This window comes from Pseudorca crassidens, chromosome 2, assembly GCF_039906515.1.
Source record: "Pseudorca crassidens isolate mPseCra1 chromosome 2, mPseCra1.hap1, whole genome shotgun sequence".
Taxonomy (NCBI): domain Eukaryota; kingdom Metazoa; phylum Chordata; class Mammalia; order Artiodactyla; family Delphinidae; genus Pseudorca; species Pseudorca crassidens.
In genome coordinates, this window is record NC_090297.1 from 50,525,178 (window position 1) to 50,544,040 (window position 18,863).

At 34.8% G+C, this 18,863-nt stretch overlaps 1 protein-coding gene across 2 annotated transcripts in view; it reads left to right on the forward strand.

The window, feature by feature from the left end:
* The window catches only part of HOOK1 (hook microtubule tethering protein 1), a 67,323-nt gene that overhangs the window by 17,123 nt on the left and 31,337 nt on the right, over positions 1-18,863 (forward strand). For both annotated transcript variants that reach the window (XM_067726341.1, XM_067726340.1), the window contains 6 exons: positions 214-264; positions 1,598-1,730; positions 9,186-9,253; positions 10,426-10,488; positions 11,421-11,504; positions 16,705-16,871. In XM_067726341.1, the coding sequence (XP_067582442.1) occupies positions 214-264; positions 1,598-1,730; positions 9,186-9,253; positions 10,426-10,488; positions 11,421-11,504; positions 16,705-16,871 (566 nt within the window). The remainder of the gene's footprint in view (positions 1-213; positions 265-1,597; positions 1,731-9,185; positions 9,254-10,425; positions 10,489-11,420; positions 11,505-16,704; positions 16,872-18,863) is intronic.

The window sequence follows — 18,863 nt, forward strand, 5'->3', positions numbered from 1 at the left end:
ACTCTAGTTTAACTATCTAAGGAAGAAGACATTTTTTCTATAATCAAACTCTGAATAAAGCTTTGATGTTTAAAAATCATGTATTTGTATTTATAGAACTCTAATATACGTTTTTGTTGTCATTTTTATCAGGAAGTTTTTATTGTATTTCACCTTGGCATATATTTTATTTCATTGTTAATATTAAATAATTTATTTTTTTTCCTCCATTAGGCTAGTAATTTAAAGAAGGTACTTCAAGGAATTATGGGTTATTACAATGAGGTATGAAAATCATTTGACTTTGTTTAAATATAAAATACTCTGTGATAATTATATTGACACTGAAAAATGACTTGGCTTTTTGTTTATAACATTTTACTGGTATATAATTCATAATTGAAATATATTATGATTTTTCCATTTTTAGAACACTCAAATTTTGTTAGCGTAAAGGGGCTAAAAAGTAATATATTGATTTGTAAAATAATGTTTCTATATTGATACTCTTCAAGTTGATTTTTTCTCAAATAAAATCACTTTCATCTTTATATAATTTGATTTTATGCAGTGCTATAAAGTAGACCTTATAACTAAATTAAAGTACTTTTCTATTTAAAGCGTTGTTTTTATATTTCTTTCCAATGTAAATAACAGCAAAGACATACTATGAAATTATGCTTGTGCAAGTGAATTGGGAAAAAATGCAAAATAAAAGTAGTATTAAAGTCACATTAGATAATGCATTATTCAAGTGATTTGTTTTTCTTATTCAGCATCTTAAGAAGTTCTCTAGCAGGATTATTTGATATTAGAAAGTTTATTGCTTAATGTGTAAAAGTTTTTGGTTTGGTTTTGCCATTAAAGAATTTTGTTTTTACTTTTTAAAGTTTTCATACAATTGAACTTGCAGTTTCTTCCAAATAATTCTAGAACTAAAATTTTTCAATTCATTAATGCCTAAAACTCATTTTGAAGTTTTTTGGTGTTTTTTTAATGGCAAGAATACTTTTTAGTTTCTTGCAAAAAACAATCTTGGGAATTCCCTGGCAGTCCAGTGGTTAGGACGTGGCACTTTCTCTCCCAGGGCCTGAGTTCAATCTCTGGTCGGGGAATTAAGATCCTGCAAGCTGCATGGCACAGCCAAAGAAAAAAGAAAAAAGCAATCTTAAAAAAAAAAGATAGAGCCAGGAAAGATTAATCCATTAGATTTTTTGTTCATTTGGTTTATTTTATGGTTCTCTATTCATTGAACATGTATCAAAATATTATGAACTTTCTTTGACTTAAGTCTGTTTATTTTTTTATGGAAAGGCATAAGTTTTATCATAATAGATCAGGCCAGGGGCTTCTTAAACAATTCCTCTCTCTGACAGTGGGGTAAAGGATATTTGTTATAAAACCATTTTAGTTGCTTTTGGTTGGTTCTCAAAATTTTGGGAGGTGGCTTGAACTTTACTAACTGGTTTTAGTCAGTAATTGTGGGTTTATCATTTGTTAATTTATCTGAGTCTTTTCGTGAACCTATTTATAATTTATTTTCCTTGCAATAATTCAGTGTAGTCAATTCTCTGTAGCCTACATAAATGAGTGATCTAATTTATTTTCAACACTGCAGTTTTTGGGACAACAGATTTCTGAAGAACTTATCCCTGATTTAAACCAAATAACTGAATGTTCCGATTCTGTGGAGCTTGGGAGGTTGCTCCAGCTTATTTTAGGTTGTGCTGTCAACTGTGAAAAGAAGCAAGGTAAGTGAATTTCAGTCATTTGGGGATATCTACTTTCCAGAGACAACCTACATTGCTATAGGAAATTGCATAAAAATGTACTATTGTAGACTGGTGGAAAGCACACTGAAATGTAAGCCAGAAGATCTGAATTCGAGCACAGCTCTGCAATTAAAAAGCTATAAATCTTCAGTATCCTAACTGTACCTAGATTCTGAGATTCGTATTCAGTGGCTAAATAAAATGTACTTTAATTAGGTTAATTTAATCAATGCTTAGGACTTAGTGGATATTCAATAAAAATTGTACTTATTTATTTGATACATTATCTCTTTAACATGTGAGAGACAGAACCTTAGGTTGATTCAGATTTTCATAAATGATTATGCAACTACTTCCAGGCTTCTTCAGATGATATTCTGCTCTTTTTAGAAGAATGCTTCCAAAGTATCCTCCAGATAAAGATAAGCAGTCTGATGATATAAATGGAATTGGTGTGCTATGTTGGTATATATGAACACAGTGATCCATATCCTGCTGAGTACAAAAAGAACATTTTTGGTTGAATGTAATGAATAAAATGTGAACTGAACAGACCAAGGTCTACTTCCTTGAGGGGCTTGCATCAGTCTGGGTGATGACATTTTTTTTTTTTTTTTTTTTTTGCGGTACGCGGGCCTCTCACTGCTGTGGCCTCTCCTGTTGTGGAGCACAGGCTCCAGACGCGCAGGCTCAGCGGCCATGGCTCACGGGCCCAGCCGCTTCGCGGCATGTGGGATCTTCCTGGACCGGGACATGAACCCGTGTCCCCTGCATTGGCAGGCGGACTCTCAACCACTGCGCCACCAGGGAAGCCCTGGGTGATGACATTTTTGATGCTGATGTTTTTTGCATGCTCATCCAAAATTGGCCTTAGGACATCACCTTCATAAAAGAATGTTGGGTGCTGAAGTTTGTAAAACATTTTAAGTCAGAACCTTAGGAAACACATTCAGTGTTATCTAACTAATGAAGAGAACATATGAGACAAGATAAATTCAGTAAGAATCAATTCAGGAAGGAGAAAAATGAAACACATGAAATCAGCTATAGTTTATCATAAAAAAGGGTTTTGGTATCAGAAAACTTTCATATTAGTCCATCTCTATTATTAACTGGCTGGTTTTTTTCTAGGGCAAGTCAGTACTTCTCCTTAGACTTTTATTTCTCATAGATAATGTCAAAGGTCTCTATGTTTCTGTTGTTTTGTTTTTTTTAATGAAAGTAAGAAACGTTTTCTTATGGAAAGTTAAAACTTCTATATATTTTTAACTACAAATTGACAAATAGTAATTCTTTTATGAATTACCAATTTTCTATTACCGTGGTCCTTTTTATTTTTCTATTTAATGCTTTGTTTCTATTTCAGTTACTGGTTATTTATAACATCTTTTGGCTTAACTTTAGCATGTTTGTTGATTTTAATAGTCTTTTTCAGAGAACCAACTTTGGGCTTTGATTCATTTTGTTTGTACTATTTAATATCTATTCTGTTATCTCATTGCTTCTATTGTGAATTAATCAGTTCTTTCTATTCTAAGCTATAATTGATGTTTTAAGCTATAATTTTCTCTTAAGTTTTGTTGCCTCCTATAAATATTGATATAATATGTAGTATTTTCATAATTTAGTTCTAAGCATTACTTAGCAATTTTGACCTCAGATTTTTAAAAGGAGGCTCAATTCCTGGGTATATAAATAAAAGTTTAGCAAGTAATAAATATAAAGAAATAGTTTAATTTTCATTATTTTGAAAGTCAGGATTATCTGATTGGGTCTATTTTTGGAGGTATGTGTCTGGGGTCTCAATTTTTAGGAGTGAGCAGATAAATGGAAAAAAAACTTGTAGTAATTTAATTAAAATGTAAAACCAAAACACATCCATAATATAAACCACCTTCCACATATTTGTACTTTTCATTGAGAATTGATTTTCAAAATGATTCAAAGGTATTGCAGCAGTCTTAATCTTGAAAGAATTAACTAATTTGGTTAACAGTACCCTGTTTATCTTGGTGTGGAAAGAGAAAAATTTTATGAAGGTTTCAGTAGACTTGAAACACTCCATTATCCAACAAATCCAGTTAAAAGAAATCATTCCATTGCTTGTGCCTCATCTAGTTAATTCTTCCCCCTCCAACACACACACACACCATAGAGTTTAGTGGTCGGGTGCATACCAGAATCTATCAGAATTTTTTTCCAGTACTTGGCTTCACAAATAAAAGAGAGATTTAGAGAACTTTTAGAAGTCTTCCAGAGTATCATTAAAACAATAAAAGCATTAGAAAATAATAAATCCTTCAAACTTTTGGAAAATTGTTTTAGGTGGAGAACATACAGTTGCTGTCGATCTAAACCTGCAAATACAGGAAAAAGTCTCATGATTCATCACTTCTAATTGTGACAGAATCAACTTATTGCGCTCCCACGTGTGTGTGTGTGTGTGTGTGTGTGTGTGTTAAGGTATAAGGATCTCCTTAAGGTGAAACTTGGTGAATGTCGAGCAGGTGTTTGCAGGAAGCTGTATAAGTCTCTTCATTGAAAACCTTCCTGAAATGAACTAAGTAGGTGATAAATGAAACTTTCTGAGCTTAGATCTTAAGAGTTCACTGAATACAGGCATACCTTGTTTTATTGAGCTCTGCTTTATTGTGTTTTTCACAAATTGAAGGTTTGTGGTAACCCTATGTCCAACAAATCTATTAGCACCACTTTTCCAACAGCATTTGCTCACTTCATGTCTCTGTGTCACATTTTTGTAATTCTCACAGTATTTCAAACTTTTTCATTATTATTATATTTGTTATGGTGATCTGTGATCAGTGCTTTTTGGTGTTACTATTGTAATTGTTTTTTTTTAATTAATTAATTTATTTATTTTTGGCTGTGTTGGGTCTTCGTTTCTGTGCGAGGGCTTTCTCTAGTTGTGGCGAACAGGGGCCACTCTTCGTTGTGATGCGCGGGCCTCTCACTGTTGTGGCCTCTCTTGTTGCGGAGCACAGGCTCCAGACGCGCAGGCTCAGTAGTTGTGGCTCACGGGCCCATTTGCTCCGCGGCATGTGGGATCTCCCTGGACCAGGGCTCGTACCCGTGTCCCCTGCATTGGCAGGCAGATTCTCAACAACTGCGCCACCAAGGAAGTCCTATTGTAATTGTTTTGAGGCACCATGAACTGCACCCATAGTAACGTGGTAAACTTAATCAGTAAATGTTATAAATGTTGTATGTGTTCTGACCGCTCCACCAACCAGCCATTTCCCCATCTCTCTCCCTTCCTCCGGCCTCCCTACTCCCTGATACACAGCAATATTGAAATTAGGCCAGTTAATAACCCTGCAGTGGCCCCTTCGTGTTCAAGTGAAAGGAAGGGTCCCACATCTCTTACTTTAAATCAAAAGCTAGAAATGATTAAGCTTAGTGAGGAAGGTATGCTGAAAGACAAGAGGGGCCAAGATCTAGGCCTCTTCCACTAAACAACCAAATTGTGAGTATGAAGAAAAAGTTCTTGAAGGAGATTAAAAGTGCTGCTTCAGTGAACACACCGATGATATGAAAGCGAAAGTCTTATTGTTTATAGGCAGAACATTTTAGTGGTCTGGATGGAAGATCAAACCAGCCACAACGTTCCCTTCAGCCAAAGCCTAATCTAGAGCAAGGCTCTAACTTCAATCTTGTGAAGCCTGAGAGAGATGAGAACACTGCAGAAGAAAAGTTTGAAGCTAGCAGAGGTTGGTTCATGAGGTTTAAGGAAAGCCATCTCCAGAACATAAAAGTACAAGGTGAAGCAGCAGGTACTGATGTAGAAGCTACAGCAAGTTATCTAGAAGATGTAGCTAAGATAATTAATGAAGGCCACTATATTAAACATATTTTCAGTATAGACAAAACAGCCTTTTATTGGAAGAAGATGCCATCTAGGACTTTCATAGGTAGCTAGGAAAAGTCAATGCCTGGCTTTGAAGGACATGCTGACTCTCTTGCTAATGTAGATGGTGACAGAGTTGAAGCCCGTGCTCATTTATCATTCTGGAAATCCTAGGACCTTAAGAACTATGCTAAATCTAATCTGCCTGTGTTATAAATGGAACAACAAAGGCTGGGTGACAGCACATCTGTTTACAACATGGTTTACTGACTATTTTAAGCCCACTGTTGAGACCTACTTCTCACAAAAAAAAGCATTCCTTTCAAACATTACTGCTCATTGGCAAAGCACCTGGTCACTCAAGAGCTTTGATGGAGATGTTCAACAAAATTAATGTTGTTTTCATACCTGCTAACAAAACACCTATTCTGCAACCCATGGATCAAGAAGTAATTTTGACTTTTAAGTCTTGCTATTTAAGAAATACATTTTGTAAGGCTATAACTGCCATAAATAGTGATTCCTCTGATGGATCTGGTTTTCAAAGTACATTGAAAACTTTATGGAAAAGATTTACTATTGTAGATACCATTAAGAATATAGGTGATAAGGGGGTTCCCTTTTCTCCACACCCTCTCCAGCATTTATTGCTTGTAGACTTTTTGATGATGGCCGTTCTGGCTAGTGGGAGGTGATACTCATTGTGGTTTTGATTTGCATTTCTCTAATGATTAGTGATGTTGAGCATCTTTTCCTGTGCTTTCTGGCCATCTGTATGTCTTTTTTTGGAGAAATGTCTATTTAGATTTTCTGCCCATTTTTTGATTGGCTTGTTTGGGGTTTTTTTGATATTGAGATGCATGAGCTGTATGTATATTTTGGAGATTAATCCCTTGTCGGTTGCATTGTTTGCAAATATTTTCTCCCATTCTGTGGGTTGTCTTTTCATTTTGTTTATGGTTTCCTTTGATGTGTAAAAGCTTTTAAGTTTAATTAGGTCCCATTTGTTTATTTTTGGTTTTATTTTCATTACTCTAGGAGGTGAATCCAAAAAGATCTTGCTGTGATTTATGTCAAAGATTGTCCTGCCTGTGTTTTCCTCTAAGAGTTTTTATAGTATCCAGTCTTACATTTAGGTCTTTAATCCATTTTGAGTTTTTTTTGTGTGTATGATGTTAGGGAATGTTCTAATTTCATTCTTTGACATGTGGCTGTCCAGTTTTCCCAGCACCACTTATTGAAGAGACTGTCTTTTCTTCATTGTATATTCTTGTCTCCTTTGTCATAGACTAATATACCATAGGTGTGTGGGTTTATCTCTGGGCTTTCTATCCTGTTCCATTGTTCTATATTTCTGTTTTTGTGCCAATACCAAACTATTTTGATTACTGTAGCTTTGTAGTATAGTCTGAAGTCAGGGACCCTGATTCCTCCAGCCGTGTTCTTCTTTCTCAAGATTGCTTTGGCTATTCAGGGTCTTTGTGTTTCCATACAAATTTTAAGATTTTTTGTTATAGATTTGCAAAAAATGCCATTAGTATTTTGATAGGGATAGCATTGAATCTGTAGATTACCTTGGGTAGTATAGTCATTTTGACAATATCGATTCTTCTAATCTGAGAACATGGTATATCTTTCCATCTGTTTGTGTCATCCTACACTGTTGGTGGGAACGTAAATTGGTACAGCCACTATGAAGAACAGTATGGAGGTTCCTTTAAAGACTAAAAATTGATTTGATCCAGCAATCCCACTCCTGGGCATATATCCAGAGAAAACCATAATTTGAAAAGGTACATGCACCCCAGTGTTCACTGCAGCACTATTTACAATAGCCAAGACATGGAAGCAACCTAAATGTCCATCGACAAATGAATGGATAAAGAAGATGTGGTACATATATACAATGGGATATTACTCAGCCATAAAAAAGAATGAAAGAATGCCATTTACAGCAACATGGATAGACCTAGAGATTATCATACTGAGTGAAGTAAATCAGAGAAAGACAAATACCATATGATATCACTTATATGTGGAATCTAAAAAATGATACAAATGAACTTATTTACAGAACAGAAACAGACTCACAGACTTAGGAAACAAACCTATGTTTACCAAAGGGGAAGGGTAGTGGGGAGGGATAAATTAGGAGGTTGGGATTAACATATGCACACTACCATATATGAAATGGATAATCAACAGAGACCTACTCTATAGCACAGGGAACTCTACTCAGTTCTCTGTAATAACCTATATCAGAAAAGAATATGAAAAATAATGGATATATATGTGTATGTATAACTGAATCACTTTGCTGTACACCTGAAATGAACACAACATTGTAACTCAACTATACTCCAGTGTAAAATAAAAACTTTTTAAAAATAAAGGAATGTTTCCCTTGAGGGGAAAAAAAGAACATAAGTGATTGATGGGAAGAGGTCAAAATATCAACATTAACAGGAGTTTGGAAAAAACTGATTCCAACTCTCATACATGACTTTAAGTGGTTCAAGACTTAAGTGGAGGAAGTAACTGGATATGTGGTAGAAATAGCAAGAGAATTAGAAGTGGAGCTTAAAGGTATGACTGAATTATTGCCATCTCATGACAAAATGTTAACAGACGAGTCGCTTCTTATGGATGAGCAAAGAAAGTGGTTTCTTGCGATGGAATCTACTCCTGGTGAACATGCTATGAAGACTGTTGAAATGACAATAAAGAATTTAGAAATTACATAAACTTAGTTGATGAAGCAGCAGCAGAATTGGAGAGGATGGACTCCAATTCTGAAAGACGTTCTACTGTGGGTAAATGCTATCAAACAGCACTGCATGCTACAGAGAAATTGTTTGTGAAAGGAAAGGTCAATTGACATGGCAGACTTCACTGTTGTCTTATTTTAAGAAATTGCCACAGACACCCCAGCTTTCACCACCACCCTATTCAGTCAGCAGCCATCAACATCAAGATAAGATCCTCCACCAGTAAAAAGGATTACCACATGCTAAAGTCTCAGATGATGGTTAGCATTTTGTTAGCAATAAAGTACTTTTTAATTAAGGTTTGTACGTTGTTTTTTTAGACATAATGCTATTGTCACTTAATACACTACAGTATTGTGTAAATATAACTTTTATATGTACTGGGAAACTAAAAAATTCGTGACTCACTTTATTGCGATAATTGCTTTATTGGGGTGTTTTGGAACTGAACTGGTACTATCTCTGTGGTATACCTGTACATGTGAATTCATCTCATAATACTGAATATTTAACAAGAGGAAAGAAATTGTCATATTGTTTTAACATTAATTGCAATTTCTTCTCTTTTTCTTCCTTGTCAGAAAATTAGAGATTTTCTTTAAAACGTTTATAGATATTTTTATGAATATTTTCAGTTCTGCTTATTTGTTTACAATGGACATATTTTTTGTGGTAAAATAATATACTTGCATAAAGAATTATGTGTAGTGAATGAATTTTTATGTTGTTAATTGAACGACTAAATTTCTATGGGTGAAGAGTAGGGTTTTTTCAGATCTGATTTTTTTTTTTTAATCATAGAACATATTCAAAATATAATGACACTGGAAGAGTCTGTTCAACATGTGGTCATGACTGCCATTCAAGAGGTAAGCTATATCATGATCACATATGTGTGAAAATCCTAAACCAAATTATATAAAACTGTTCACATAGATTTTATGGATGTATATTTCACCCCTGTTTAAACGAGCCCTTTGTAGTAGGTTTACTTATCTTTGGCTGTTGTGTCTTCCCCAAAAATTTCTTATAAGGACTTGAAGCCCAATTGTAGTACCTCTGCATTTTAAAAGTTAAATTAACATTGTCAGTTTCCTTTAAATAACTTCAACTAAGCAAGATAAACAGCCTCTTGCCAGTTAGGAGTTTTTATAACTTCTCTTTGTTTCTGCCAGGTAGAGTAATCTTTTCTGAAATTTTAAAGTGTGTGTGTGTATGTATCTCATATGCATTTTCAGAATGTTAGAACTGTGAGCAAATAGAGTGAAAATTAGGTTTCGGAGCCAGGTAACCTGAATTCAAGCCAGTCTAGTTATCTAAGTTGTACCATAGAGATTCCGAATTCATTCGGTGCATGTTCATTCTTAAAATCAGAACAAAAGGCTGAGATGAAGTCAAGTGAAAAGGAGGCCTGAGGGAAAGTTGAGTGAAGGGTTAGTGAGGAAAACATAGTTTGGAAGAGGCATGACTTAGAGGGAGCCAGCATCTAGGACTTTAGAAGTGTGTATACTCTGAGTTTGCATTGCTGGTTGGAATTCAAAACATCACTATGCATAAATCTGCCTTTCATATGCAGAAAAGTTATTTTACAGGATCCTTTTTTTTTCATATAATTGTAACTCCTACTTTTAAAATGACTTCTCAAATTAGGAATTTTGCCACATCACTCATTTAAAGCTCTATTTTTAAAGTGCCAATTCATGTTACGGAAAAATAAATTTTTTTATTATGTGATGTGTTCAGTTTTATTTAGTAATTCATTGTTTAGAACTTGAATTATAATTTTTCAGTACATTAGTATTTTAAATATATCTAAATATTTCAAGCACATTTTACTTATGTCCTCATGTCAATGTAATGCTTGAACACTGTGTTATTTAGCTTAAACCTCTATTCATTTTTTATTTGAATAATATAAGGATCATCAAATTAAGGCAAGGAAAAGTTAAACATAAAGCATTTTACTTTCCTTTCAAGTAAACATATTTTTTACTGTGTAAATCTTACTTTATTGTACTTAATTTTACTATTTTAATTCTAGTTGATGAGTAAAGAAATAGTGAGCTCTCCTACAAATGATGCTGTTGGAGAATTAGAGCAACAGGTGAGTATTTTAGTATGTGAGGAAAATGTTGCACAGTGATAGAGTTCCTTTGTCAATTACTATCTTAAAGGCTTACATAGGAGACCACATACAAGATTATTTTCTTCCATGAAATTTAGTATATTCTCCTATAAGATCTTAATTGACTATTATGCATTCCTTCATGAATGCAAGTAGTGTTCATCTCCAGAGTTTTTAATGATCATGTTTGAAGAGATGAGTGGCATTAAACTTTCCTGACATTTGTTAATACATATGTGGCCCATTCTGTATAGTTACATAATTAAATAGTACTTAAAAATTCTGCTGAATTCTAATTTACCTAATAAGGAAATATGATTTTTGTCACAGTTGCTTTCCTCTAATATTGAAGAATTAACTCAAAGGTCCTGTACTCAGGGCTTCTTTCCCTGGTTGTTTTACACAGTTGTTTTACATGGAGGAAAAGGCACACTCCTCTTCTGTATAACCAATCTGGGTTATAAGGGGAAGGGTAAGAGGAAAGGTAAATGCATCAAATACTTTTCCTGTTATATGTTTGGACATCTGACTTTCATGAGTGTCACCAGCCATCTCAAGAAGTATTTCAAATTAAAAAAATTTTTTTCTATAAAAATTTTATTTAAATATAAACATGCTGTGCTCTAAATTTTTTTCTGTGATAAAATAAACAGTTCATCCTCTAATACTCTGTTTTAAATATTTCACAAAGATTTACATAAAATTTTATTTCTGTGGGACCTTAGCCTTAAATGTTAATGAGACTCTGTTGATATTATTTACAGAAAAACAACATATTACTACTTATTTGTTAATAGGTAAATTTTAAAAGCATTTCCAACATCAGTGTATATATGTGTTTTGATAAAAGTATATTTTTCAATTTGTTTCAAAATGTGATTTACTAAGAGTTAGGACATTTTCTATTTCAGCTTAAAAGGGCCCTGGAAGAACTTCAGGAAGCACTAGCAGAAAAAGAAGAACTGAGGCAAAGATGCCAAGAACTAGATATGCAGGTATGGATATCGAAGAATAATTTCCTCTTTAAATTTACAGGAGTCTTATTTTAATTAATTAATTAGTAAAGTGTTTTGGAGGTTGGGTTTCATTTCATGGAGGGACCATTGAAAGAGTCTGTTATAGGCTTGACTCTTCAAACATGAACTTTATAATTCTTCTTTTAGAGTTGAAAATTGCTTGCTTAACTACTTCATTGAGAGGGTCATTCTAATTGCAGAATTTCAGCTGCTTAGATGATGCCTTGGTTTGTTGTTTTGTAAAAAGGGGAAACTAAAGTATCTACTTTATAGGGTATGAATATTAAGTGGGGTCCTTTATGGAAATATTTAGAAGGGCTTGACCCCCAATAAATTTGAGATCCAAGTTTGTTTTGCTAACATGTATGTGTATATGAACACATGTATGTGATTCTTGGGTTCCTATGCACATACGTGTTAGCAAAATAAACTTGACAGGAGAGACGGTAGTTAACAGTTAAAGGAGTAGATTGTCAAACCAGGCTGCCTATATTCAGAACCTGGTTATGTTACTAGCTGGTTGTATATGCTCAGGCAAATTGCTTAATTTCTCTATACTTCATATTTCTCTTTTGAGATATGATGTGTTAATAGTATATATCTCCCAGAGTGATAATTACATTTAAATGAATTAATATACATAAAGCACTTAAAGCAGGGTCTGGTGCATAGGGCTGTGTATATGTTTGCATGTATTGTTATTATTGTTATGTGAAAATTATGCAATAAGTCTCGAAAAATTATACAAAGATTTAAATGTACCATCATATTATGCTGTATGTAAATTGCACTTTTCATTCAAATAATGAGCTACATAAATAATTGACTCTGAAAAGTGTGAGGACAAGGAACAAAGGTTGTGGTAGCATTATCCTTGCTTGATGAGATAAATATCTAAAGTGATAGGGCTGGGTAATATTTCTAACATTCAAGGGTCTGCAAATAAGAAAACGAGAAGTGACTTGGTCAGGGTGACTCAGCTACGTAGGGCAGTGACAGCACTAGAATCCAGATCTTCTAACGTCATCTTTATACATCACTCTTCTATGTTTGAACAAAGCCAGTGTTTATATTTGTACAAAGCTAGTGTCTCAAAATTATGAGAACGTCTACCTTTTCTCCTTTTTCCTTTCCTAACCACACTCACCTTGCATATATATCATCACATATATGCACAGACCTGCACAGCATCAGAGATGTTTTATTTTCAAGTAAGATTATATCCTCTCTCCAGAATACCTCATATAAAGAATAGAGGATTGAATCATTCAGGTATTACCAGTCTCATGTAGGATCTCTGTACAGTTTTCTGAGAAATTCTTATTCAAAAAAGAACACAAAATACTGTGTTAAAACATTTCAGTGTTTGTAACACATGATGGAGAGTATGTGATGATCTGATTTTAGTTGAAAAGTGTAGACATCCCAAGTTTTGGCATTTTTAATTCCAGTATCAAAATAGAGTCAACCCTCAACTATCTGCTACACATGTGAAATGAATATAATCAAAACTGCATATAATCAAAACAAAAATAATTAATTTAACAATATGAATTTCACACAGGTGTATATGATACCCCAATTTTATAAGGAAAATTATTTTTGAAAAATGTTTACTTTTAATCATACGTCACTTGAGAGTGATTCTAAAATTTTGGGGGAATTCTTTTTTAATACTCAACCAAATAAACCAAAAAAGAAAAATAAGCTGCAAAGAAATTCACCAAGGGCAGGTGAATAAACAAAAGGGCATAACCTAATGAAGTTAAATTAAAAGCTGGTAATCAAGGAAAGAAGCAGGCATATGATGTTGACAGAGGTGCTGCATGGCAGGAACCTGCTGTTCTTCCTTCATCCCCAGCCCATGCAGGGGAATCAACAAAAATCTTGAGACTTCCCACAGTAATCTACCCAATCAGAAGGAAGTTCACACTATGAGTCCTTCATTTTCTTTGGACTGGAGAAGAGTGGAAATGATGGCTAAGAAGAAACTAAGGACTCTTTCTGATAGGAACAAAGGCTGTAGGGCCACACACTGAATTGGGGAAACAGTCTGATGCCCAAAGGAATTTCTCCATGGGAATGGAATATACTTCTCACCACCCTGGTATGAAGTACTTAAACCTCAGAAATGAGAGCCTAGCCCAGGTGTTATAAAAAGATTGCCCGTTGTCTCAGCTGCCCCGATGCTGCCCCCCCCGCCCCACTATCTTCCCTGACCATTCACAAGGCTATATAGAGAGGTGGAGAGAAAACAGTCCCAACTATTACCCAGAGGGGAGAACATACTGGGCCATGGGTTACAGTGGAAAGGGTGTCCAAGAAGTCTTCAACACTATGCCAGAACAAACAGGGTATCTTAACTGCCCACAAAACATGAACTAGATGAAAAGAATCAGAGCATGACATCTCTGTGAACATTACAGACTAAAACCAAAAACAGACAAGAGCATGTAAAAGACAACAGCCAAGCTTAGAAAATAACTTTCACTTCATTTAGTATTACAATTTCATAAGAACACATCAATAGAATAGACTAGGTGGTAGGACAACAAAGTGAAGATTTGAAAGGAAATCGCAGCTAGATAGAAACAAATCAGTGAATAATGTTTAACACCAACCCTTACCCTAGTTAAGCTATCAGACTTCAAGAATACAGGAAAAACAACTCAGTCAGTCAAGCAGAAAAGGTAAGTCACCCACAAAGATAAGAAAATCAGGCTCCCCTACAACTTCCATGCCGGAACATAGAGGAGCAATATCCGCAAAATGCTGAGGCAGGGAAACAGCATTAACTGAGGAGTGCAGGTGCAAACTCCCTTTCTTGAAAAAAAACTACTCATTGACACAATCCAGTTAGCAAACATGTTTTAATCAGAATAAAGAATGCAAGAACAGAGGAGATTCTGTAGTGAAAGATCTGGTGATGAAGCTCAGTCCATTTAAATAAAGATCTGTGTGAGTTCTGTGTAAATTATGGTTATAGATACTGGGACAAATGAAATTATGACTCATTAAGTCAGGAGTAAGGCCTGATTATGCGTACTTTAAAAAAAGATAGAAAAAAAAATCCACATGAGAATTTGATGTAAAGTTTTGAGAAACTTTCACAAAGTTTTGGTCCAAGATGATTATGGGGCCTTGGGGCAAGTTAGGACAGGTTTATCAACCACTCTATACCTGCCTTTCCCAGTCATTATTCATACCACCTGGCAGCAGTAGGTAACACTGCTTCACTTATTGCAGTAACAGAGGCTGGTTATTCTTGCTTCTAGTATGTTAGAGAAAAGCATACTTTTACCCAGCATTGTATAAGATTCAATGAGGCAGTTATTTTCAAACTTAAGGTGTCTACATACAGAGTATGTGCGACTGGGCACAATGTGATAAAGAGGACTCCAGCTATAGAAGTTTACTTTATATTTTAATTTTTAAAATAATTATAAAAATATTAAGTCTGAGTGATGTGAGAATATGAGTATTATTTTTGAGCTTTTTTTTTTCCTTTTTAGCTTTTTGAACTTTCTGTCTCTTTTAAATAGCTCAGAGAGAGACAGAGACAGAGAGAAACAGAAAGGGACAGAGGCAGGTACAGAGTGAACCTAAACAAAATATCACCATGGCATCTTGTTAAAAGAGATGCCTAGAACCACCACTGGACACTCTTAAGTCACCCATCTGGGATGGGTCCGAGGAATTCTCATGTTTAATACCCACCTCCTTCATATCTGTGATAAAGGTGGCTCTAGAACCACAATGTAAATTGCATGGATAGGAACAAGGTTGGTTACCCACTAGATATTGAAAACTAAGTTTGCCCGTGCTCCTCTCCCTTCTTCAGGGGATTCTTAGCCAGTTTGAAGACAGGGTATTGTTTCTCCTCTACCAGTCTTTTTACAACAGCCCCTACCTTCAAGCTAGAACGAGATCTTGTTTTCTTTGTGGGCCCCCAACCCCCCATAGTATACTTCCACCAAAGCACCACATTTTCTGTCCTGTAATTGTTTACATTTCTGCTGTAGCGATCTTAAAAGGGCACAACCTCTCATTCTTTTTTGTATCCCAAACACTTAGGATTGTACATGACAGGTCATTAGACTGCTTGCATGACAAGAATGGATGCATGCACTGAATTTAGGAAGAGAAACTGTTTCCTCCTAGACAGGTCACTAGACTGCTTGCATGACAAGAATGGACGCATGCACTGAATTTAGGAAGAGAAACTGTTTCCTCCTAGTCTGGGAACAGTTTCCCAGCCTTTGTTTGTGTTCCTTATTTGGAGGACAGTGTTTGTAACATACCTACACTGTATTTAAGACTATAATTTGATTTTAATTTCCTCTTATTAGCTTGGTGTGTCAATATGTAGTCCCATTCCCATAACTGGACTGAATTGATTATACCTTTTGAAAATATAAATAGCAAACTTGTGCAATATTATATTGTAAGTTATGGGAGGTCAACCTTTTTTCAAACTAATCTTAATAAAATCACACATAAACTTCTAGTCTTATAAAAGGTCACAGCCTTAGCTGTAAATTTTTAAAGATGTTTTTAAATGAAAAAGAAATAAAACTGAGAGAGCAAATCATGCTTAACATAAATATGTAAGTAAAATTAAAAATGTATCAAGTGCTGATGTTGATGTGATTCTGAAGTTACATGTTTGTATCCATTTTAAATAGTTTCAGTGTGCAGTTGCATTCAATTCAGGTTTTTGTTACTGATTCATTAACCAAATAATGTGCCCTATTGCCTGAAGACGTGATGTGTAACTGATAATTTTCTACCAGGAACCTAAAATGGTAACTTTGTATATATGTGTGTATATTTTGGCTTACTAGGTAACAGCATCCTAAAAATTTATACCTAAAAGGGAAACAAATTAATTTTTTGAAGTTCATTGGTATTTAGAGATTTTAGAGACTTAGAAACATTTTCTTTTCAGAACTAAAGCAAACATAACATTTGAAAGATATTCTTATATGAATTAACTCTGTTTTCTCTGTATTAAGAAAGTTGATTTCTTCTGACCCAAATCTCCCAGACCCAGAACTCCAGAGTTCTAAGGATCCTTAGAAATTATCTAGTCTGCTTGACCAAGCTATTTAATGGCTTGGTCAGATTTATTCTAAGCTTTTTTGCTATTGATGCTTATGTTTGTGTATTTGTTTTTTAGGTGACAGCACTTCAAGATGAAAAGAATTCACTAGTTTCTGAGAATGAGATGATGAATGAAAAACTTGACCAGTTGGATGGCTCTTTTGATGATCCAAATACAATGGTTGCAAAAAAGTATTTTCATGCACAGTTGCAACTAGAACAATTACAGGAAGAAAACTTCAGGTAACATTTGTAGTGGAAATCATTTTATACAGTTTTATTAAAATAGTAGCTAAAAAATCATAATATCAACAACTAATTTTTAAGCATTACAAAGCATGTTTAGGATTAGTATCCTAAAAATACTGTTGAAAATACTGAATGGTGTAAGTGGTTCCTGCCCTCATAGGGCTAACAGTTCAGTTTGGCAAGTAGGATACATACGTAAAAAACAAAACAATTCAAAATAATGTGTGATAAGGGCCAAATGAAGGCCATAGGCAAGTCCAAGAGTCGTTTAAAGGAGTGATTGCTGAAGCCTGGGGAGAAGTGGGAGTTTCTTACATAGGAGAAGGAACTTGATAATAAATGGAAAAAATGTAAATCTCAAGCTAAAGAAGATGCTTTTCATATAAACTTTTATATTTCTTCTTTTAAAAAAAAAGTGTACATCTAACCTTTAATAAAAATTGATTGTCTCTTATGTGCTTACCACTGAGCCTTGCACTATAAGGCCTTGAGGGTAGGTGCTCCAGTTGTACTGTATGTATTTTTGTTGTTGTTACTTTATTATTTTTTATTATTATTAGTTTTTTGTTTGTTTGTTTTTTTTGCGGTACACGGGCCTCTCACTGGTGTGGCCTCTCCCGTTGCGGAGCGCAGGCTCCAGACGTGCAGGCTCAGCGACCATGGCTCATGGGCTCAGCCGCTCCGCGGCATGTGGGATCCTCCCGGACCGGGGCACGAACCCACATCCCCTGCATCGGCAGGCGGACTCTCAACCACTGCGCCACCAGGGAAGCCCCGTTGTTACTTTATTTTGATATGATTTCAAACTTACCAAGAAAGTTGCAAGAATAGTATAAGGAGCTCCTTTATACCTTTCATTCAGATTTGACAGTTGTTTTACAGTTTTCTTCATTTGATTTCATTTCATTTGATTATGTAAAGCAGTCTCTTTACATAATCATATATATATATATATATATATATACACACACACATATATATATACACACGTGTTAGTTTTTGGAACCATTTGAGAGTAAAATGGAGACATGCCCCTTTACCCCTATATACTTCAGTATGTATTTCCTAAGAACAAAGATATTCTCTTATAAATCACAGCATAGTGATCAAAATAGTGAATTGGTCATTGATACAATATCATTATCTAACCCACAGATCATATTCAAATTCCAGCAGCTATTTCAGTGTCCTTTATAGGTAATTTTTTTCTTGGTTCAGAATCTAATCCGGGATCATGCATTGCATTTAGGAAATGGATCCATTTATTGATAGTAATGGATATTCAATGGACAATAGTTCCATTACTGTCATCATTTGTCTTGATGTTTAAATTGTCCCAGATTTGACCACTGAGAAACCTTTCAATTTCAACATGTTGCTATCCTTCTTTGAGTATTTTCTTACTTACTGGCACAACAAAATGTTCCAGACTCTTCTTATTCTTCCTCAACTCTAGAATCAGCCATTTCTCCAAGAAGCCCTTATTGCTTTTAGTGGAGAATGTTATTTAGAAACAAAGAACTATGCTCCTGATGAAACTTTCTGTCATTACTTCTGAGCCACCTTGGTGTACAGAGCTAGGAAATACCCTTGCACAGGTTCATACCAGTCCATGTTTGCACACGTGCGTATATGCACATATCTGCATTTATTTTCATACCTACAATTATGAACAATGCGTTCATCTTATCATCTTCCATTTTAGTCCAGTGACTTCAGGGTTCATTCTGATTTTCTCCATTTCCAAATTGTAACTCCCTTCTCCAACAGTGAGAAACCTGGCTTCCACTTTCCTCAATACATTTCCTCATTTACTCAATCCCAAAACACATAGGAAGTAAGAATTGCTAACCCATACCTCTGTAAAAAGCAAACTAATACTAGACTTCAGTACATTTACAGTTCTGTTTTTGTTATGATGACATTTGCATATTGTGAAATGAATAAATGCTGAGTACAATTTGGCATGTTTTAACAAATGCGTAC